A 23,631-nucleotide genomic window follows, 5' to 3' on the forward strand; every position below is an offset into this window, starting at 1 on the left:
AATTTTGTTATTATGTAATTTGTTTAAGCAAACAAAGCAAAAAGTTCTGTTTGATTCCTGGTGCTGTAAGTCTATTCTGCTGAACGTGAAGTACACAGCTACTGTCTCAGTTAGGGCGAGCTGTTATTTCCTTTCCTTCCTTGAACCTGGATCATGAATTAAGAAGATAAGGTATATCACACACGTACCAACAGGTTCAAGAACACCTTCTTCCCTGCTGTTATTAGTCTTCTAAATGAAGCTCTCAAATCTAATGTTGATCTTGATTTTTGTGCACCTTCTTTGCAGCTATGACTTTGTATTCCTCACTCTGTTGACCACCTTATGAACTTCATATGTTATGATCTGCCTGTACTGCATGCAAAACAAAACTTTTCACTGTACTTCAGTACATGTGACATACATAAATCGAGTCAAATCTTCGGGATACGTTGCATGTACTTTAAGTGCTATTTACATTTACTTTCTCTGTATTCCTGGATGTGCTTTTCAAGTTGGAATTTTTAACATCAGATGACCTGCATGCCGGAGGAACAGAATCTGGAACATATAGTTCTGGCACATCACTCTGTACACATTGAAGAAGAGCTCTCCATCCAATTTGGGCAGGCATTTCCTTGCTGCAGGTCCCTTCCACTGGCAACACAGTGCAATACACATGCCAGCATGTATCGAGCCAGTCTATTCTCTTCTGGTTGCTCCAACACTGTCCTAATCCTGTGTCTGCTAACGTTGCTTCCACAAGGTTGCTAAGAGATATACTTCCCTTTCAATATGAGCCAGTTAATAGCTTATGATGGCCAATTCAAGCAATAGCTTTTCTCAAAGCTGGAAAAAGAATTATATTCTGAACTTAATTAGCTTTTGCTGGCCGTCCTGTGGGACAATTTCATTGCTCACGTATGAGTGTGCAGGAGGAATATTTTCCTATGATCTAAAAGTCACATGAGAAGAGACAGCAAATTTAGCCCACTTTAGGAGGGATAGGAAAGGAGGTAATTGGAAAATGAACAAACCAACGAACAAATATGCTGAACCTTTCAGATGAAAATGCAGTGCACGGCTAGAAACCCTAGTTAGTTACTTAGGTCACACACGGGATTATACTAAGCTAGGTTGTAGAGGAAAAGCATAAAAATGTTAAAAAGCAAAATATAATGCTCTGTTAAGACTTTACTTTGCTCTGCTTGTACAGTTTAAGCTCACAGGACTGAACACAGTCCTGCCTGTTGCATGTAAATCAGATTTAAATTGAGTCTGGACTCTCAGCCTCAACTGCCTTTGGTCCACTTTGAACAAGCGTTTTTCTTTTCTTTTTGCTTTCCTCTGACTGCAGCCTTCCGTCTAATCTCACTTTTCACCGTGTATTCATGATACTATCTGACCATCCCCTCCCAGACCTTGCAAAATGTGTACTTATTGAAGATTTAGTTCCTTACACTCAACCTCAATGAACTGAGATCAGCAAATTTCTGATCGCTTCCTCTGTCATCTTTGCCTCTGTGCCCAATTCTTTAGAATGGAGTCTTCCCCAGCCTGCCAGAGGACCACAAAAAATAGGGACAGGAGGAGAATATTCAGCCTGCTCTGCCATTCAATATAATCTAGGCTGATCCAACAATCCTCAAATTCACTTTTCTACCCTTTCCCTGAAACCCTTGGTCAAGAATTTATCTATCCCAGCCATAAATATCCATAAGAGCTCCACTCCCACAACTCTCTTTGGCAATGATTTCCAAAGACTCACTCCCCACTGAGAGAAGAAATTCTTCCTCATTTGATTCTTACAATGGTACCCCTTTATTCTGAGACTATGCCCTCTGGTCCTAGACCTTTAAGAACCTGACATGTTTCAGTGGGATCTCATTCTTCTGAACTTCAATGAGTCCCAACCTGTTTAATCTTTGCTCGTAAGACAATCCCTCCATATTGGGGATCAATTCTCGCGAACCTTCTCTGAACTGTCTCTAATGAAATAATACCTTTCCTTAAATAAGGGGACCAGTACTCCAAATATGGTTTCACCAGCACCTTGTACAGTTGCAGTAAGACTTCTCTACACTTGAAATAAGGGCCAACATTCCCTTAGCCTTCCTGATTACCTGCTGCACCTGTGTGTTAGCTTCTGTGTTCCATGCACAAGTATTTCCCCGCCCCGCCCCGCCCCGCCCCCAATTCCCCTGTGCTGCAGGTTTCGGCAGATTTTCTACATTTAAATATTACTTTTTTTCTCCCTTCCAAAATGAACTTCACATTTCTCCACATTACATTCCATTTGCCAAATTTTTGCCCAGTTATTTAACCTGTATATATCTCTCTGTAAAATATTTGCAAGTTTGGCTATGGTACAGTCACTTCCCACCTACAAGTTATTTAAATTGTAAACATCTGTGGTTCCAGCACTGATCCCTGTGAAACACCACTGCTCACAGGTTGCCTAGCTGAAAAAGAGCCCTATACCCACTCACTGTTTCTGGCCCATTAGCCATTCCTTTATTTATGAATGCATTAGCTGCAACACCATGGGCTGTTATCTTACTATTTAACTTTTTGTGAGGTACCATGGCAAACACCTTCTGGAAGTCTAAATACATCTACTGGTTGCCCTCTATTCACTCAAGCTGAGACTTCCTTGAAAAATGTTAATGAACAGTGACAATAAAGCAATCAATCAATTAATCTCATCAGACAGGATTTCCCTTTCATGAAGCCATGCTGATTCTGCTTGATTTGATTTCCCACATGTTTTCCTATTGCTTCCTCAATAATTGATTCAACTTCTTTTCCAAGTAATAGATGTTGGTTGATCGGCCAATAGTTACCTGCTTTCTGTCTCCCTCCCTTTTTGAATAGTGGTGTTACATTGGCCTCTGGTACTTCTCCAGAATCCAAGGATTTTTGGAAAACCACATCCAGTGCATCCATGATCTTTGTAACTACCTTTTAGGATCCAAGGATCCAAACCATCAGGATCATGTGACTTGGCAGCCTTTGGTTCCATTAGATTGTCTAATAATACTTCTCTGGTGATGATACTTAATTCCTTCCCCCCCCCCCCCCCTTCATTCTTTAGTATTAATGGAATGTTCAAAGTATCTTCCACGATAAAGACTGATGCAGTAAACTCATTTAATTCCTGTGTCATTTACTTGTTCCCCATAACCATCTTCCAAAGGGGCCAATATCCACTTTAATCTCCCTGTTTCTTTTAATATATTCAAAGCTCTTATTGTTATTTTTATATTCCTCACTAATTTGCTTTCATAGTTTATTTTCTCTCTATTTATGATCGTCCAAAATGCCAATGTTTCCACCATACTCTCCCCATACGGATACCTCCTTCTGTCCTTTTGCCCTCTCCTTTCTCTTCATTCAGAACTGGCAACCCATTGTCCTTACATCTGGACCAGGAGGCCTGGGCTTAATTCCCACCTATTCTAGAAGTACGTAGTAACATCTGTGAAAAACTTCATTTGAAAATATCTGCAATCAGCCATCTCAATTCCTCTGTTTATCTCGCTCACTTTACCCAGCCTTTCTGTGAGGTGGCAGCACAGTGTTCTGTCAGACCCAACCTTAATGTTGTTATCCTTACCCACTGATGAGGGTTGCTGTCTGCTGAACTGACTTGAACAACAATGTCTGACACTGCCTCTTACTTCCTGGACCAGGACCCAACACCAAATATCCTGGCACTGTCCCCAAGACTGTGACTGACCTAATCGCCTTCAGTGACGCTCCCCCACCCAAAAAAATCCACATTTTACCTCCTTTCCAAGTTCTACAAATAAGACTGCTCTGTTAGACCCATCATTTCAGTCTCTCCCTGCATCACTGAACAGCATTCTTCCTGCCTCAAATTCTTTATTCCCTTGTCTTCTCCCCTCCAGCATATGTCTATGACATTTTCTACGTCCTCCATCACCTTAACAATTACCTGGCTCGAACCACCATTACCACTGGAGATGTCCAAACTCTCTTTACCTCCAGCTCCAATAGTATACATAGTCTTTGCTTCTCCCTTGAAAAGTCAAATCAATCTCTATGCATTTTTATCCTCCTACACTGAGTCTATTTGTTCTCACACTGAACAACTTCTACTTCACCCCCTGTCACTTGCTCCAAATTATGGAATAGATATGGGTACCCTGATGGATCTCCTCCAGACATATTTCTAGCTTCTTCACTTTTCTCAAGATCATTGCCTTTAGGCTTGCAAAACCAATTCTTTAATTCAGTCCTGTCTTCCATCCTATTTCAGACCTAACAATATTGATTATTTTCCAGCCCCACTTTTCAGTTGCTTAATGCTTTCCCCATTTATTGACCTGAAGCATTGGGAGGAATGTAGTGTTGGGATAGTGGCTGCAGAGCTGGTGAAACATCTGTTTTGCTTCTTTTAGGGAAGACTCACCAAACCCTGAGCTAGTCAGGCAGCAATGAGGCCACCAATAGGTCTTCCTCTGGAACAAGGACCTCGACTGCAGAACTCTGACCTCAGAGACCGACAACTCTGTAGCACTCCTCAAATGGCAATGGCTGCTGTCAGAAAGAGACCCACTGGAGATTCAGGATCGCGGAGGACTCAGGCCACAGATAAATGAAGTGGGTGGCAGGGGAAGAGTGGTTCACAGTGGGGGCTACAGGGAGAGGGGATGGAGGCTCATATACCAGCTAGGGTAGGGAGGCGGCTCTCAGAGGGCAACCCATCCTTTGCCCACTGAGTTTCTTAGTCAGGCACTGAGTGTCTTTGATTGAGGAATCCCCGTATCTCTTGCCTGAAGTGAAAAGTAGCCCATGCAGATTGACTTGTCATGCACGCTGCAAGATGGTAGGCTCACCTGTACTTGGGTTAATGCCAGCAGTTGCGGTATAAGGAATTTGGGTAATCAGAACTTAATTCTGGCCAAAATGGAAATGTGGTCAGGTTCAGATACAGAACCACAGAAGTGTTACGATACAAAAGGAAGCCATTTGGCCCTTTCTGTATTCGCCGTCTCTCCAATGACAATAGGACTTATTATCATTTTTCTGTCTTTTCTCTGTACCCTTGCACATAGTTTCCATTCAAATAAACAGCAAATGTTGTATTGAATGCCTGAATTGAACCTGCCTCAACCACACTTCCAGGTAGCCCACCCTGACCCACCAAAGAGGACCTTTCCCTCTCCATTTTCTGAGGTTTCCTATCCTTAGAACCAATTTTGTAACTCTTCTGCACTGTTTCCAACTCATTCACATCCTTCTTAAAACATGCCACCCACTGTGGTCTAAGAAGTATCTTGCAAAAGTTCAGCATAATCTCCTTGCCATTTTACTATTTGTCTTTATTAATTAAGTCCAGGACATGTATGAATTAACATTGTTAACTGCTCTCTCCACCTGGCCTGCAAGCTTCATTGAACTATGCACATATGTACTTAGGCCCTTCACCCCCGTAAGTATTGTATCCCTTGTTTTGCTTTATCTGTCCAAATTCTTCCTACCAAAATTCGTCACCCTAATCCCCTCCATATTTAATATCATCTGAATCCATCTGCCCCCTCCATCAACTTGTTTAAGTCTTTTTGAAGTTCCATACTATCCTTCTCAGTTTACAAAGATTTCCAGTTTTGCATCATCCAAACTTTGAAGTTGTTCACTGCTACCACCATTCATAATTACAAACTCTTTGCACGCCAAGCTCACCACCAGCAACAACAACTCTTGAGTCTGTCTCTCTCACCAACAATGCTACCTGACCTGCTGAACATTTGCATGATTTTCTGTTTCTACTTGAAAGAAGCAAATCAATATCTGGATACAAAGAGATGTTCACTTTTGATAGGTAGCATTTGACAAGAAGAAATATTGTTAAGGCTTTCTGAATGCCATATCTGGTCAAACATTGCTGCTGAAGAATTGTTATATGAATTCAATAAAAATAAATGTGGAATTTTAAAAAAAAGCTAGCTGAGTGGATACCATGTAGCGACTGTCTGTTGTTGTAAAGTCTTGGTTCACTAATGTCCTTCAGAGAAGGAACTCAGCCATTTCTCCCTGTTCTGGTCTACAGGTGATTCTAGATCCACAGCAGTGTGGTTGACTCTTAACAATTACACAGGTTCAAACTGAGTCTGTTTATAAATGTTGCTTTGTGCCTTTCCTTATGCGCAATAAAAAAATTCATATCTCACTAAGAGTTTCCTGTGATTGACTCCAATCAGCTTAAAGAAGCAAATCTGCATCTGTAGAAACCTTTAATAGTCAATTAGCCTCACAATCTGATACTATCATTCCACTCGTAGAGTTTGCTATACTGCTGGGAGACATTGGATGGACTGGCACAGCTGAAATGTAATATATTCAGATCAGTTATGGGACTGACAAGTGTTTTTACATTATAGTTATACATCCACAAGTTCATTAGTCACCTCTTTTAAGAGCCTGAGATGAAGTGCACATAGACCCAAAGACTTGTCAGCCTGCAGCTCCATTTGCTTATGTTGGACCAATTCCCTCATGTTACACTAAGTTCCTCACTCATTCTGCTTCCTGACTTGTAGCTAATACTAGACTTCTTTTTCCATTCTCAATGGTAGAGACAGAAACAAAACTTGATAGCTTTGTAATCTGTGAGGAGGACAATGTGGAACTTAATTTAATTCTTCATTTCTTTAATATCCATTATTTGTGTTAGATGGTGGAAGATGGGAGTCTGTTCAGATGATCACTGCAATATTTGAATCCAACAAAGTCAAGGATGATGTGGAGGTGCTGGATTTGGACTGGGGTGGTCAACATTAAAAATCATGCAACACTAGGTTACGGTCCAACAGGTTTATTTTGAAGTACTAGCTTTCAGAGCACTGCTCCTTCATCGGGTAACTGATTTTTAACAAAGTCAAGGACAGGAGCTTCAGCAGTGGATAGTACCAAGATTGGAGTCCAGCAACGTTACAGAGCTGAAAATCGATAATGTTGGTGATGGTGCAACTATGTGATTGCAAACTCATTTCAAGGTTTCTTCACAACACCAAAGTCTTGCTGAGTTTAAGACAATTATCAGTCCTGAAAACAATGGAGAATGAACAGAATTTGGGCTGGGAATCATAGACAATAGCTTCAGTCTTCTCAAAATTTACTTGGAGGCAATTTCTGATAATTCAATATTGGAGGCTTAACGAGTGGTAGAACAAAACAGAGGCAATGATGATCAAAGTGCTGTGTATGGTTTGCATGCATATGGAACCTGATATTGCGTCAATTGTGATGTTTGTGAGCAGAAGGATACTGCCACCATTCCTCTGTCCTTGACTGGGTCTAAAAGTCTATTTGGTTTATGGTGGTGGCAGAACAACCACTAATGAGTCAGAGGAAGAAGAAGCTCTTAATGAGATTGAGTTTATTGCACACTTACAATTAGGTACAAGTTACATTAGATAGTTAGACATGGTTACTAAGATTATTTGGAGACATGTAAAATACTTCTAGCTCGCTTAAGATCCAGAGCTATTCAGCCAAATTCCATACCCCAGAAATCATCAAATCGACAAAATCATCATATTGGGTGGAGTGTAAAACAGTCTGCAACCACTGTCTGACCCAATTAATGCTTGCAGCATTTTCTCTTTTTAATTTAGATTTCCAGCAGTTGCAATTAAATATCTTCATATCACTATCTCCCATATCCAGAATTATTGCCACTGAAGGTCAAAAGCAACAATATTCTGGGCACTCTAGCACCATCCTATGGAGCGATTATGACATTCAAATGGATACACTGAGTAACGGAGCCAATTAAGGTATAACCATGTGAGGAATTTTTTTTAAATGGATAATTGTTTCTCAAAGAGAATACAGAAAAGCACCAGGTTCAGCATGTTTTCCACAGATTTTCAGGCATTGTTTCCCAAAAATAGCAATAAGTAGGGATTTAAACTGCAAAACATAAACAGGAATAAAGAGCAAGTCTTTCATTGCTACAAAACTTGAGTTAGAAAAAAAGTGTTCAGAATAAAGATATCACTCCATTTACAAAAGTACAAACAACCTCAACTTGTGTTGGTTGCCTGTAAAGCTTTTTTATGTCTTAGTACAAAATACATATTAGAAATAGCCCATAGACTCACTAGAACAAGCACTGACTTTAATATTTTTATTCTTAACCACGCAGATGTACCAGTTTCCAAGCATTAGCCAAATCCCCATCTGTAAGTTATTAAGCCCAGCTTCAAAAAATGGAAACAAAAACCAAACATAAAGCAACTTTTAATCTTTTTTAAACTGTTCGCTTTGAAACATTCTAATTTTTATATCCTTGAATATATTTCCCTTGTGCTTATGATAATCTCAATACTGAGAAAACAAGAAGATACATATTCTTTCATTGCTTTCTTTTTCCTGACTTGCTATAATTTTACCCAGCAAAAGCAACTGTTGTCCTAGGGAACAAATTCAACAAATAAATTGCTGTTTAGTAAATTATTCATTTTACATCTTGAAAGGTCACTGACTTAATTTTCCAATAATACCAAAGAAATGCCCCAGAATCCATCCAAATTCGATCCTAAAATATACGAAGATTCAATGCAAAACATAGGGAAATACAAAAGTTAATGTATTCTGACTTTCAATTCAACAACCATTTAACCTGACAGGAGTTTATGACATCCTTATCATTTGTGATCGCCACAAGCCAGGCTCCAATTTTAAATTGCACCATTTGTATTTTGTGGATGTCCTGCATTTTCTGTGCCAAAAGGTGTAAAATCTTTCTTAAGCTTGAACTGGTTTTCTTTTTATTGGGCGTCTCCTCGTAGTTTGTCTTGATTTTCTTCGAACTGTATGTAGAAATCATAAAACATAAATGAAATACATAACCTTCAAGGACATGTTTGAAAATACAGTTAAATGCATACCAACTATGCAATGGGGCATTGTTTTGTCAGACATATTAATGTTAGAACTATTTTAAGATTTGTTACTTTAAAACCCAGATGGAGGAGAAGTTTTATTAACAATTTTAACAACTATCCATTATCATTATGTCAGAATTTTACATTTATTGTGGTAATATAATATTTGCATGCTGCTTTTAATAACACCTTTAAAATTGTTACATTCAGCATCAAACTGCTTAATCTGCAAAGTTGTCTCTAACTTAGCAAGACCTAACTGTGGAGCAGTGACAGACATTCAAGTAAACTACGATATCAAATTAAACATCACATGGACCCTAGCCAAATACATTTATTGAAAGGAGTCTAGGGGGTAATGTGTATAAATAAGATTGCTGGATACTTGTTCCAGGAGAAGTTGAAGAAGGAAATTAATGTTTCTTGAAGGAGAGGCCAACTGTGGCATTCAGTAAGAAAATATAAGAAAAATGGACAAAGTTGTACAGCTTTAACTCTGGTAAATTGGATGCCTGTAATTTAGTACCCATCAGCAACAAAGTACAAACCATTTGCAGACAGAAAAGAAAGTGAAAAAGCTAATCCTGTTTTGGGCATTTTTTGCATAACAGTGGGTGATGCAATGATCTGGATTTGTGGCCTAAACATTTGGTGGCACCGCTCTTGCCTTTCAAGTGGGTGCACAAACATCCAATCTGAGGGGTGACCCCCTTGCCTATTTCTTGCTGGAAGTGTGCCACTGATCGCAATGCCAAAGGCAGAAAAAAAGTGCCCACAGCCAACACCTGAACCGTGAACTTTCCATCTTCAATTATTAACCAGTCAATAAAGCACTAACCCATACTATTCCTCCACTTTCTAAATGGCATAAACTGCTTTGATTCACTGGTCTCAAATTTCTAACGATAAAGATAATGTCTCTGTTTCAATTGGAGATTCCAAGTTGAATGCAGGCAACATATACAAAATGAAAAATTATCCAGGTGGAAATGTATATAATATCTAATATTCTAAGAACAAATAAGCAATTTTCACATACCTGGCATTCTTTCCACACCACGATTAGTTCTTCTTGGTATTTCTTTAAAAAAAATACATTTAAATTAGAAACAAAGGCAGAAACACAGGAAATGTACTGAAAATCATGAACTATAAATGAGAAAAAGAAGACAATTTTATACTCATCATCAGAATTTGTTTGCGTATGCTTAACTTAGTTTCACCTGATGAGTCAATTGAAGTAGCTTCAACATGTAATATATTTGCTTTTCTTTAATGAAGTGGAAATGGTGGCGGCTGGTTCAATTACAACATTTAAAAGGCATCTGGATGGATAAATGAATATGAAGGGTTTGTAGAGATATGGGCTAAATGCTGGCAAATGGGACTGTGTCAGTTTGGGATGTCTGGTCGGTGCCATTGAGCTGGACTGAAAGGTCTGTTTCCATGTTGTGTGACTCTTTGACAAGAACAACATCTCAGAAGTTCAGGGTATAACAGATATGACACTTGCTTCATCTTTGATCCTTGCCAAGCAATCACTGTGGTGGATCTAATGCATGGTTACTGGAGCTAGCATATTCTATACACTAAGCTTTCTTGAAGGACCCAACAAACTAAAATCAAGACACAGTAAAAAGTCAAAATGCAAATAGATCATAGTTTAGTCCATTACTAAAACTTTGTTTCATGTATCTTCCTAGGTCTGTTGAATGAGTTCAACACAATTGCAAGTACTACGTAACTTTTGGAAGATACTCTTACCTGAACGAATAATTTTTTCAACTTCTTTTTCATGTTCCCTCAGCGGTTCACCCTCAATCGTAATTTTAGTGAATGTGGAAGAGGAGCCTGCTAAAGTAACAGTTAATGACAGCATCAGTACTTGATAGCAGATGCACAACAAGTATTAATACAGGGAAGTACCAGCTCCTTTAAGAAGAAATCTGAATCAAATCATGCTTGGTTAAATCTCAAAAAAATCTATACTTATTCTATTAAATGTCGTGCACCAGCTGTATAGTTATTAAATACTAAGAATTAATTATATTATCTCCATTCCAATGCAATACTACTGAAAATGTAGCAGTTTCCTCAATTTGACATGCTTCATACAACCCGAATTTGTAGAAAGGCCTTTTTTGTATCTGCATATGTAAAATAAAACAACCAATCACATTTGATGAACATTTCAGCCCTTTGCAGAGCTCATAAATTTGTCGCTATTGGAAATTTGTGAATAACATTCAGATAATCAAATTGTTGTCATGATAAGTATGGAAATGATAGACAATGAAAGGGTTTCACTGCTACAACATATTCCTCTTTGCAATGGAACACTATGTTACTCATTACGGGAAATACCACATTGCATCACTTGTGAACTTGGTTATTATAAACAGCTCACAATGTGACATAAAAGCCATATACCACCATTTTTAACCATGTATTGTCTAAGATGACCATGTCTGGCATCACGATATAATGAATACAAATGTATGTGTCTTTAGAATGTTAATGGGATGTAAATTCATTAATGAGAACATAATAATTTTGATGCCGAATAGAAAGATTGTTAATGAAGAGGAAAGTGTATGGGAGGAGGTTTCCACTGGCTGCGTTTGAATATTCTGACTTCCATGGCAAACAACCAAAATAGATAATACAAAAGGTTGTGCCCAATGATAAACCTGGGGAGGGGGTGTGAACTAGAAATCTCCTTTGAAGTTAGCATCTAGTATAAAATGGTGGAACACTTTTGCTAATGAATAAAGATAAGGGTCTCACCCTCACCACTGTTCATCAACAAAGGGAAATGAAAGCCTCTGAAAATTGTGTCATCAGTCTTCAGTGCAAAATATTGACAAGAAAAAAAAATCCCCTACATTATTACTCAAATGGTGAATACAACTAAAAGTAAGTTTCCGGTGTTAATTGGACATTAACAAAGGCAACCTTGGATTGTTAATGAAGGTTAGGCAAAATTTCTCAGGCTGGATTTTGATATCCAGCACCAAAGAAGGTTACAAAGAAATATAAAGAATTGTTTCCTTAGATTGTTAAGAAGAAGATGTTTTTAAATGTTGGGTATGAGTAACACATGTCCAGAGAAAAATAACTTTCAGCACTGGACACAACAAAATGATGCAGATTCTACATAGAGATAGGAAATACAAACGATTAGTTGGTTGAGGTTATAAATAGGGAATGGAGACTCTATGAGTCCATGCTTCAGGAGGCAAAGGCCAGAGCCATCAGCTCACTAACCGCCATGAAGGAGCTTTTGGATGTCTTCATCCTCAAGTAATTTAGGATCACCCTCAATAATCCTGGTATACTTTGTGTACTGTGTTCCTGACAAGATACATGTCAATGGTGAATCTTAAATGATTTCACTGCCGAGACCACAGAAAGACATAGAAAACATACAGAAAATACCACAAGATTATTAGACCCACTGATGGTAATTATCAAGAAGATTAATGATGTGATTTTTCAGTTGCGCCTGATGAAACTAAATTTGTTAAACAAAATATTTATTGAATAAGACACATGCAATTTACTAATTTCATTGAGCAGCAAGACATAAAGTAAACAATAAGTCACATGATATTTATGGTTCAATTACTTAATATATTAATATTAAATTCTTGTCACATGTTTAATAGATACAATAACTCAGTTATTTTAATTTCCTAATTAATGCTTCTATTAAAGTAGTAAGTAGAAGACTTTGAGACAATTGCATGGAGCATTCATACCATAATATCTCTTGGGATAATTTCTGGGTAATCATTTTGTTTCAGGAAATGAAACAACTTTCAAAACATGCAGTTCCTCCTGAGATAGTTATCTAATCAAGCTATGAACTGGTGGATCCATTCCATTTCCTTAATTTGCTGCAGTCATACTTCCTTTGAACTTGCACCAGACTCAAATGAAAAGTTGATAGACTTGGCCCTTGACAGCTGTCAGAATAGAAAATGATTTAATCTCCTTAGGCTAGATCAAATACAAAAGCTCCATAACAAACCCAACAGGAATCTGTTGTGTTGGTTTTGGCGAGTTTCATGGATAGTTTCTCAATATAAGCCCAAGGGATTTTACTCATGCTATATATTCCCAGACTCATCTCATTACTTACGCACCACATCCTATAATCACTGCCAAGCCCACCCAGGATTCCTGGTGTCAGCGCCATTTTGTAAAGGTCTGGCAGTCTGCAGCTACCTTGCACAATTCCTGTGAATTGCTTCAGACATATCAGAGAGAGGGAAAATGTCTTCTTTGCTGATGGAACCTGGATGTCCTGATGGGTGAGAGTGGGCAAATGGTCCTTATCCATGGAGCAGGCCTTGAGATGTTGGTGACGATTATCTAAGATGCAGAGCTGGAAAGTAAATTGAGTTGGTAGGAATTGTCACCTTCTGGTTTGTATCCAATGGGCGGAAAAATGGGAAACTGAAAATCAGTGAGGCGAGCTGACATAAAAGGAAGATGTGAATACATGCAAATTAGAATCTTGCCATTCGCGAGTGAGACTCTCATCTCACTGTTTAAAACTTTCTGGAAAATGGAGACTTTTTACTCACGTATTTAGAAGCTCATCACTGCCAATCTCAAACAACTCTCCCAGATTTCCCACCATTGCCCACATCCTTCCACAGCTGGGAAGACTCCATTATTTGGGTTCAATAATGATTTCTGATCTTATTTCCCTAGAAGGCATGGCCCTGATGTATTTATAGAGGATTAAATCAAAGACTTCATCACTGTTCTTCACTAGAATGTGACTTTTCAAAATTGAAATAATACTTGTCCGCAAAAACTGTGGCATACTTTAGGAAAGCTTCACTGCTTCTGAGCAAAGTATGCTTTAAAAGAAAAGAAAACTTCACTAAGTTATTGAAGTAACTTTTGATTTTTGTCTCAACCACCTAAAAACCAGGCAGCTTTGAACTTATGGCTTCATTTAGATACCCGTTCTGAGGTCAGCTTGGGGTGTGTGGGAGGGTTAGGGGAATTCAGGTGGGCAGGACAGTGTTAAAGGCTTGCCTGAAGAGATTTCTCCAGTTAGGGAAATTGTGATGGATTGATTGGGAATCCAACTGAAAGATGAATGGCAAGCTCAAGCCATTGGAGGCCTAAGCATTCCTACTCCTCAAAGCCAAGGAAACTCAAAAATAAAATGAATCTTTCAGGATGTTGCCTGGCCTTTGGCAGATTTGGTCTGATGGCAAAGGCACCACTACTTCTCTGCTCAGGCCCCAAATTGAAATCTTGGAACTAGCCTTGATCATTCAGAACCTGAATGAGATGTGTACAGAGGACCCCCTTCAACCTGGGATGGGTGTCCAAACTCTTTTCAGTGTCAAATTGCAGTCAGTAAGTCATACCTAGGGAGGAGATGGGGTGGGCCATGTAACACGGGGTTATTTAGTCTCCTGCTGCATCATAACTGACTTCCTCTATCTGATTTCTACCAGAGACGGGAAGAGGGAGCATTGAGCTCTGAAAAGTCAGGGCTAGGTCTCGCATTTCTTATGTTCCAAATCAGAGAGCAAGTATGAAATATATGTAAGAAGACATGAGCTGACATTCCTGGCTTCCTGCCAATGCTCATTGTGACAATTTGATTAGCTAAAGAGAGAAAACAGCTTGGTTTGCATTTCAGCCTGGGGTGTCTCCTAAGTTTCAGCAAGTGCTTCACACTGAGTGCTTCACACTGAGTGCATTTGTAGCAGTGACAGAGAGAGCCTGGGACAGAGTAAGAGCATTAATCCTAAAACATAGCCAACTGCCACTCAACATACACGATTTGTGTAACGGACAGTTTTAAATCAAGTGATAAGTGGATTAGTCGTTTCATATTCCGCTCACAAGATATTATTTCAACTCATTGACTGCTCAAAGGTAATTCCACAAATTACCTGGCGATTCAATGGATTATATTCTATGCTGGCAGTGAACAATGTTGACAACTCTACCACAATCTCTGACAACAGAAAACTTGACAGGCAGATTTTCCGTTCTTAAACTTTAAATTTGTCACTTTGATGGGAAAGCACAGATGACAGAGTAAAGAGCATTCTGTACGTACAATCTGAACTCAATTTACTGTAGAATTCTTGCATGAGCAGCTCGCTCAGTGTTATACGCAGCTAGCCTCATGAGGGAAAGAGGGATAATTGTCATAACAGGATGTTCTTCTTCAAATGAATATTCTGCACCCTCGGAACCACCCTTCACCCAGACAGTAGGGAGGCACCACCACATTCTGATGTCTCACTGTTAGCTACAGAAACTGCAGTCTGTGCTGCAGACTAGAGAGCCCCCTATCACCATCGAGCGCGTGGAACCTGATATACCTCAAATTACAATAGATTCATTACACTAGTAACTTGGCTGTCAGTGCGATATTCCCCAGAGAGTCTGTGACCCCCGACGCTTTCCAAAACAGTATACTTGTTTGAGATGGAAATAACCTCAGGAGACTGTAGAACTCTTGTATGAGCAGTTCGCTCAGTGTTATATATTGAATACGCAGCTAGCCTCATGAGGGAAAGAGGCATAATTGTCAAAACAGGATGTTCTTCTTCAAATGTCATTGCTGCTCCGTAAATGTTTAAAAATTTAATGTAATTATCCAGATAAACAAATCTATAGAAACAAACTTCCGTTAATTAAAAACCATCCTAAATGTTATTACGATTCCTATGCCAAGACGATGGTGAAGTAGGAAGCTTCAATTGGAGCTCATCCACTCCATCCAAGTCTTTCTCTTTTTTTCTCTCTTGGTCCAACTTTTATTTCTTCACTCATGGCCTCATCACAGAGGTGATGCATCTTCTCAGCCTGGCTCAGCCTGCGTCGGTTTCTTGGAGGTACTTGATGGTCTCTCGGCCCGGTGTAGCCGTGTCTCGGCCTGGCATGGTGGTGTCTTGGCCCATCCTTTGGGCAGCTCATGGCAGTCTCTTGGCCTGGTTTCTCAGCCTGGCGAGGTGGTATCTTGGCATGTGAATGGGTCCTGCATGGGCACATCCAGAGGCAGCAGGAGGAGTTCGGGGAGGTGGCAGCTTCACCAGTGGTGACTGCGTCATGGCCTGACGTAGGAAGAGCCAGTAGTACCTGCAGCAGCAGTGCCGAGAACAGGCAGCTGAGAGCGGAGGTCTTCCAGAGAGTGAGCTAAGCTAAAGACTCAGCAAAAGCCTGTTGAACTTTTAGCTTTATTCCTTTACTTTGCTAGTTTATATTAAGAAGTACTTTAATGTTCACTATTAATTTTTTTTTACTTTTCTGCTTATTCTATGAAGGTAATGCTAAACATTTTTCACTTTGTTTCTACTATTATTTTGTACACTTTTTTTTATACCGAGGAACCTTTATACCTAAGATGGTGCATGTGTGGTGACATTATACACTTTCCATTGTTTTCCTGTTCTTGAGTACATGTTAACAATAAAATCTAAATCTACAAAGCATTTCCAAGAGTCAGAGGTCTCAGGAATGTCTCATAATATACAGAGGAAACAGTATCCTGAGAGAGACAAAATAGACAATGTGACAGGTGAGAAACTGAAAAATGTCTCTCTCGCTCCCTAAATCTGATTGCAAGGCAGCTGACGGAGTATAGAACTGAACATTAATGTCTGTATGATGATAAGTTGGTTTACAGAATGCAGCATTACCCATGCCTGCTTCCTCGCTACTACCTGCGTCCCAACAGTTTTTCTTTACAAATGACCTCAGTAGTTAATTAGACTATGCCCTTCATCTGTATATTTTGAAATAAGGATCCCAACCTAACCATCAGTTATGAAATTACAAAATTTCATTAAGCATTCTTAAAAAAAAACTACGAACCTCCTCCTTCAATAAGTTTTGTAAAGGTGTCAGCATCGCGTTCAATTGAACCTGAATCAATGTCGAGAGAGAGAGAGAGGGAATAATAAAATTACTTTAAGTCTCTGCAGAAACTTTATATTGTTTGTGTTTTTAATATTGTAATGTATCCAGTTGGGAAGATGATTCTTAACCTCACATGCTTCCTGTTTTCAATCTTGGCACATCTATCATCACAGCTTTAAATTACATTTAAACATTAGTAGCTGGAGAAAGATTTGGTCTGAAATAGACAATCATGATCTTGACCCAGTATTGATCGACAGGTCTCATTTATATCATATCAGTGAACTGGATTTCTCCAGACAACTTGCCTGGTGATTTGAATGCTGACATTTTCTGTCATTTATTTAATGAGAAGGGTAAATGATGATGATAGAGGGGAGAAATAGAGAGAGGGCAGAGGAAACGGACAGCAATTGGCAGAGAAAAAGATGCAACAACATTTTTGGGGTGAGAATATGTAGTGGCTGACAGCAGCCCATGGTTTTAAAATGAAATCCTAATTGGTTAAGTTCTTTTAAGAAAATAGATATTTTGGTTGCAGGCTGAAGTAGTCTAATTAAAGGTCAGATTGTACATTGACCTGATTTTCATGAAAACTGGTAGCAGCTATGACTAAGTTAAAATATTTGGTAAAATGGATGGCCTGCAGCATTAAGATTCTAACTTGCTTTTGCAAAGGGCCCAATCTCTGCTTCAGGCACAGGACTTGATCATCTGTTTTGGAACTATAGCCCAATTTAGCAGTAAGCATTTAGCAGATCAAATTGATCAATATTTATACCTACAAAACAACTGTTACATTAATGAAATTATAGACTGAGTGAAGGCAGAATAGCATACTGAACTCCAAGACATAATTAATCCACTTATAAAAACAAGAGATTACTTTTCTGCATGCCAGATAAATGACTGATATTACAAAGTATCAGCTTAACTTTGTGGAAATGCTAATCACTTATTGGCAAAGCTAAAATCAAACTCTCAAATGAAGTTGCGTGACACTTTTTAAAAAAAAATATTCATGTTCTCTGACAGCTGATCTTATCGAAAATACTTTGATTTGCTTCTAATCTCATCAAGGTGTGTGAAAAATTTAAGATTCTGAGAGGAATTGACAAGGTAGATGCAGAAAGGTTCTGTCCTCTTGTGGGAGAGTCTAGGACCAGAAAGCATCATCACTGAATAAGCGGGTACTCATTTAAGACTGAGATGAGGAGGACTTTTTTCTTTCAGAGGGGAGTGAATCTGTGGAACTTTTTATCATTGAGGACTGTTGAGGGTGGATAGTTAAATATATTCAAGGTTGAAATAGTCAGATTTGTAATCAGGAATCAGGTGTTATGAGGAAAAGGTAGGAAAGTGGAATGATTAGGGCATCCGTTACCTTGTTGAATGGAGGAGCAGACTGATGTGAGTGCATCGCTGGGAAAGCACAGCAGATCAGGCAGTATCCAAGGAACAGGAAGGTTGATGTTTTGGGTTGGAACCCTTCATCAAGAGGCCTTCATCATTCTTGATGAAGGGCTCTGGCCCGAAACATTGATTTTCCTGCTGTTGCTGCCTGACCTTCTGTGCTTTTCCAGCAACACACTCTCAACTCTGATCTCCAGCATCTGCAGACCTCATTGTCTCCCTGATGAATTGAGTGATCTACATTTTTTTCTCTACACCTTAATGTCCTAAGGTGTAGAATGGTTATGGTCTTATGAGGTGAATGGTAGTTCTTTCCCCTTCAGGAAGTGTTCCTCTGCCTCCACAGTGATACTGAAGATCATTTTTGGTCCTCTTCCCACACTCACCTGAGAGTAACAGCTGCAGCGACTTATAACTGCGTCTGCTTCATTGCTGAGCTACCTGCAGATTTGCAGTCAGCTCTTGTATATAATTTAAATGTAGCTTGAGCATCAATTTCAATTGGACCTAGGCTTACATGGTCACGTACATGGATTGCATCCAGTTTGCAATAAGCTTCCTAGTGTTATTAAATATCTGTCTTGTTTCCACTCACCAGTATTTACTCTACATATCTTTAAGTATCTAGGTATCACCAATACTGCAGTTCCAAGGCCTCCCATTTAAATATGCCATTAGCTTTTCCAGTATCACTACTAGTTAATACAAATACATTTCCGGCTCTTTGCCCACAGTCCCTGTCAGTTTCACTTGTTAAATTTTCACTCCACTCAGGGTCCTCTTTTGAAAATAATATTGTTGACTAGGCTGGCATTTATTCCCCCTATTTTCTTCTGTAGTGTTTTTCCCTCCCACCTTCCCTGCAATGTGGCAGGGTTTGATCTCCATTCACTTCCTGCTGGGGACTGCAGTGATCTTTGGTATTTCTCTCTCTGCTGTTTCCTCTGGCCTGACACTCCAATTTCTCCCACTGGCCTATGCACACCAGCTTTCTCTTAGTTCCAGTTTCACTGGACAATTCTCACCTACACTCCCAGTGACCAGAACCTCTTCACCTCTCACATTGCTTGCAGCTGGAGCCACATCAGATAATCTGCTTTTTCCCTTGGGTTCTCTTTGTTTTCACATTGACACTGCCTTTGCCAATGTGCCTCTTCCTTTAATGGTACCATTAAAGTTTCTAATTCATAATTTACTTCTCATGGTACATCAAATATTCATTAGAAATAAATACATGAAATAAGTTAAGAATTGCTGTTTCATGTCCCATTCTGTTTCCTCATAAAAATATTTATTTATGAGAATAGTAGACATGTTACAGAACGTCATCAAAATAATCAAGTTAAATTACAAAGAACTCACCAGTTTGAATGACCTTTCCACTAATTATTTTTATTTCTGGTTTAGTTGTAACAATTCTTGTAATTTCTGTGACCTTAGTTTCTGAGAAGCAAAAGATATTTTGGGCTGTTACTTAACTAGAATCCACTCCTTCAGAATCAAGTCTGAAAAAATGTGTAAAATGATAAGTCAATGAAGGATATCTTTTGTTGAATGGAGCCTGACATAAAATTGAAACTTCCGAACACAACTCATGAATTTGTATCAAATTCCTCAGGCCACTATTTTATAAGTAAGTGTTCACTCGTTTCAAACAGTGCTGTTAACATCAGCATCAGGATACAGGTTTACCTGTGTGAGTCTTAATTCTACCTCCAATGTTGTTCAGATTTGCAGGTTTACCGAATACCTTCTGATTTTCCATTTTTGAAAGATCAACTGAGGTAAGGGAAAGTAAAAACTCACTTGATTTTCAATCATTCTAGTTTTTAAAGCATTCAATGTGGTTGAAATTTTGTGCGGAACAGGAAGGGATCCAAATGTAATTTCAGTTGGACTCAAATCATGACAAATGAATGTTTTTCAAAGTGGAACCTGCTTTCTTATTTCTGTCAACTGTGTTTCAAACCTGCGCAGTCATAAAAGATTACTTGGGTACCCTCTGTAAAGCACAAGATTGTAGAAATGTAAGACTTTATCCCCTGTCCAAGATCTCACCAGGGCTACAGGGACAATGTTTGTCACTATACCAATGTAATATCATTATTCACTCATTTATATTCAGGTAGCTCACTTACAGGTGAATTAAATTCAGCTTGATGTTACATCTGAGTATAAAATGGACAGAAGGCATTGAATTTAGCAGTGTGACACTCTACCCTCCTTCCATATAAGTACTACATTTGTCAGATCTTTTTTAGTTTGGATGTCCCAAACCCTTTCCAATCACTGCACCTCGCACTTACCTGAAGTTTTCATTTGGATGCAGCCTCAGAGTCAGCGATTGTGTCAGAATTTCCCATTATTTCTAGACACTTAATTAACAAAGTCTGCAACTGATGATTCGGCAATGTTACCTTGCCCTTGAAGCTGCCGCAGCCATCATTGGACAATTTCCTCAACTTTGGTAATAAGATATGATTCACAAGTGGAAATCTGGATTGGAGGCTGCTGTAACTTCAGTATGAATCCAACACAAGGAAGTATGTTGGGGTCAACATTGGCTACTGTGGTCCCAGAAAAGCTTTCCTTCCTCCACTTCCAAGATGCTGGCATTAAAATTAGCTTAATGCTTGCAATGGTTCAGACTAACATAAGAATACTTGCAGAGTTTTAAAAAAAATTTTATATAAGGAAGTTTTCATTTACTTAAACCTTTTATCATTGGGTTAACATTATAATTATACAAGTTCACATTCCCGGCGCCTGCTGCGTGCAATTATTAAACATGCTCCTCGCAATTTTAAATCTGTTAATCATTCCTTATACTTGGGCAGTCAACAGTTGGGGGCATCATCATTCTAAAATTATTATTGTGAGTAAGAATAAGGGTTAGAAAAAAATATTGGTTTATTCTTGATTATTGGAGATGTGATGCTATGGCATAAGGAGGTAGAGGCCATACCATCTTTTAAATATAGAAGTAAAAAAAATTTGAAGCGGTGGATGATACAGGGCTATGGGGAAAGTGCAGGATAATGGAACCAGTCTTGGATTGCTGCATCGTAAAGGGGGGGTCACAGACAACAGACACAGAATCTCCTCCTGCACTGCAAAAGTCTAAGGTTCCAATGCTGGGAGACAAAACAAGTAAGTCCTTCTCCCATATATTATTGTCAAGTTGCATGACCTAATGCACTTTAAAATATTTTATCAGTGCACTAGTTGCATTGATTTACATCATAGATACCTGACAGTGCTTTCTCACTATTAATGAGACAGGCAAAATAATTCACTTCCACAAAGCCCTTGCCCCACTGGCTTCAAGGTGGGGGAGAGATGAAATGAGGAAAGATTAGTGAAAGAACAGTTAGGTTAAAAAGAACAGTTATTGCAAATACAGTGCATGTAGATGTTTGTCTACCATATGGAATCACTCGAGTAATAGTTGTCCCAATCTCTCTGGTAATGTTTGGCTGAGAAATGACCTTGATAATACGAGCTGAAAATGCAAGGATAATATGATTTAAAGGCAGGTACCCTCAAGCTATAATACATTAATCGATCACCACTTCCTCCAGTTTAAGAACAAGCTGTGACCTAAAACATATTCCTGTAGAAGTGAGAGAAGCTGTAAAATGACTGAATTCATTTTTAAAAATCAGAATATGTAACTGTCTCTGGAATTAAATTGATTTTAATACTCAGTTTGTTGTAATGCAGAAATCACCAACAAAAATAAATTCTGAATCAATAAAAGATAGCTTGTAAACAGATGCACCATATCTTATCAGAAAGGTCATGATATTAAAGGCCCTTTTCACGGCATTATTTGTTGAATTAAACTGATAAAATTATTTTTGTAAAAATCAGAAGAATTGCAGATGACGAAAATTAGAAAAATAAATTTCTGGAAAGCTCAGCAGGTCTGACAGCACCTGTGGAGAGAAATCAGAGTTAACATTTTGGGTCGGGTGACCCTTCCTCAGAACTCAAATTATTTTTGTGCCATTTTTGTACCAGAGTAATTTCAGTAAGACTTACGTATTTATGAGAGATGCCAATGTTTACTTGTCATAATCAAGCAGACCATTAGATGCAACCTCTGAGAGCATTCTCCACGATACCATTTTCTATAGACCTACGTTCTGATCTTCCATTGCGTGATTCTTTTGTCAACATAAATACTTTTTACCAAACTACAATCAATTCTATAACCTTTATTCACTTCCATCCATCTTCAGCCATTTTGAACACGTTGTAGGAGAAAGTGAGGACAGCAGATGCTGGAGATCAGAGCTGAAAATGTGTTGCTGGAAAGGCGCAGCAGGTCAGGCAGCATCCAAGGAGCAGGAGAATTGATGTTTCGGGCATGACCCCTACCTGAAGAAGGGCTCATGTCCGAAACGTCGATTCTCCTGCTCCTTGGATGCTGCCTGACCTGCTGTGCCTTTCCAGCAACACATTTTCAGCTCTGAACACACGTTGTAGTCAACATAAACTTCTTGCCATAACTGATGCTTTCCACTGTTTCAATGTGAATATGCTCTACAGTGCAAATAAGTTAAGGGTTTAATCTTCTGTGCACCACGCTTTCCATAATTTCTTGACTTTGCTTCAGCCTTTTGGCAAGATCCATCTTTCCGCACCATAATCTCACAATGTTCATTCTCCTTCCAACTTCAGCAAGGCATTTGATAAGGTTCCCCAAGGTAGGCTCATTCAGAAGATCAGGAGGAATGGGATACAGGGGAACTTAGCTGTCCGGATACAGAATTGGCTGGCTAACAGAAGACAACGAGTGGTAGTAGAAGGGAAATATTCTGCCTGGAAGTCAGTGGTGAGTGGTGTTCCACAGGGCTCTGTCCTTGGGTCTCTACTGTTTGTAATTTTTATTAATGACTTGGATGATGGGATTGAAGGATGGGTCAGCAAGTTTGCAGACAACACAAAGGTTGGAGGTGTTGTTGACAGCATAGATGGCTGTTGTAGGCTGCAGTGGGACATTGACAGGATGCAGAGATGGCTGAGAGGTGGCAGATGGAGTTCAACCTGGATAAATGCAAGATGATGTGTTTTGGAAGGTTGAATTTGAAAGCTGAGTACAGGATTAAGGATAGGATTCATGACAGTGTGGAGGAACAGAGGGATCTTAGTGTGCAGGTCACTTAAAATGGCCACCCAAGTGGACAGAGTTGTTAAGAAAGCATATGGTGTTTTGGCATTCATTAACAGGGGGATTGAGCTTAAGAGTCGTGAGATCTTGTTGCAGCTCTATAAAACTTTGGTTAGACCGCACTGCGTCCAGTTCTGGTTGCTCTATTATGGGAAAGATATGGATGCTTTGGAGAGGATTCAGAGGAGGTTTACTAGGATGCTGCCTGGACTGGAAGGGTTATCTTATGAAGAGAGG

At 39.1% G+C, this 23,631-nt stretch overlaps 1 protein-coding gene across 10 annotated transcripts in view; it reads right to left on the reverse strand.

Annotated features, from left to right (window-relative positions):
- Positions 1-7,367: 7,367 nt before the first annotated feature.
- The window catches only part of LOC132816498 (periostin-like), a 95,513-nt gene continuing 79,249 nt past the window's right edge, over positions 7,368-23,631 (reverse strand). The window contains exons 18-24 of one of the 10 annotated variants that reach the window (XM_060826162.1): positions 21,643-21,720; positions 19,581-19,661; positions 16,761-16,811; positions 12,165-12,251; positions 10,662-10,748; positions 9,937-9,978; positions 7,368-8,822 (exon numbers count right to left, since the gene is read on the reverse strand). In XM_060826162.1, the coding sequence (XP_060682145.1) occupies positions 8,758-8,822; positions 9,937-9,978; positions 10,662-10,748; positions 12,165-12,251; positions 16,761-16,811; positions 19,581-19,661; positions 21,643-21,720 (491 nt within the window). In that variant the 3' untranslated portion in view covers positions 7,368-8,757. Of the gene's footprint in view, positions 8,823-9,936; positions 9,979-10,661; positions 10,752-12,164; positions 12,252-16,760; positions 16,812-19,580; positions 19,662-21,642; positions 21,721-23,631 lie in introns of all 10 variants that reach the window. The other 9 variants (XM_060826161.1, XM_060826163.1, XM_060826164.1 and 6 more) reach the window with 9 other exon arrangements.

Source organism: Hemiscyllium ocellatum, chromosome 6 (assembly GCF_020745735.1).
Source record: "Hemiscyllium ocellatum isolate sHemOce1 chromosome 6, sHemOce1.pat.X.cur, whole genome shotgun sequence".
NCBI lineage: Eukaryota > Metazoa > Chordata > Chondrichthyes > Orectolobiformes > Hemiscylliidae > Hemiscyllium > Hemiscyllium ocellatum.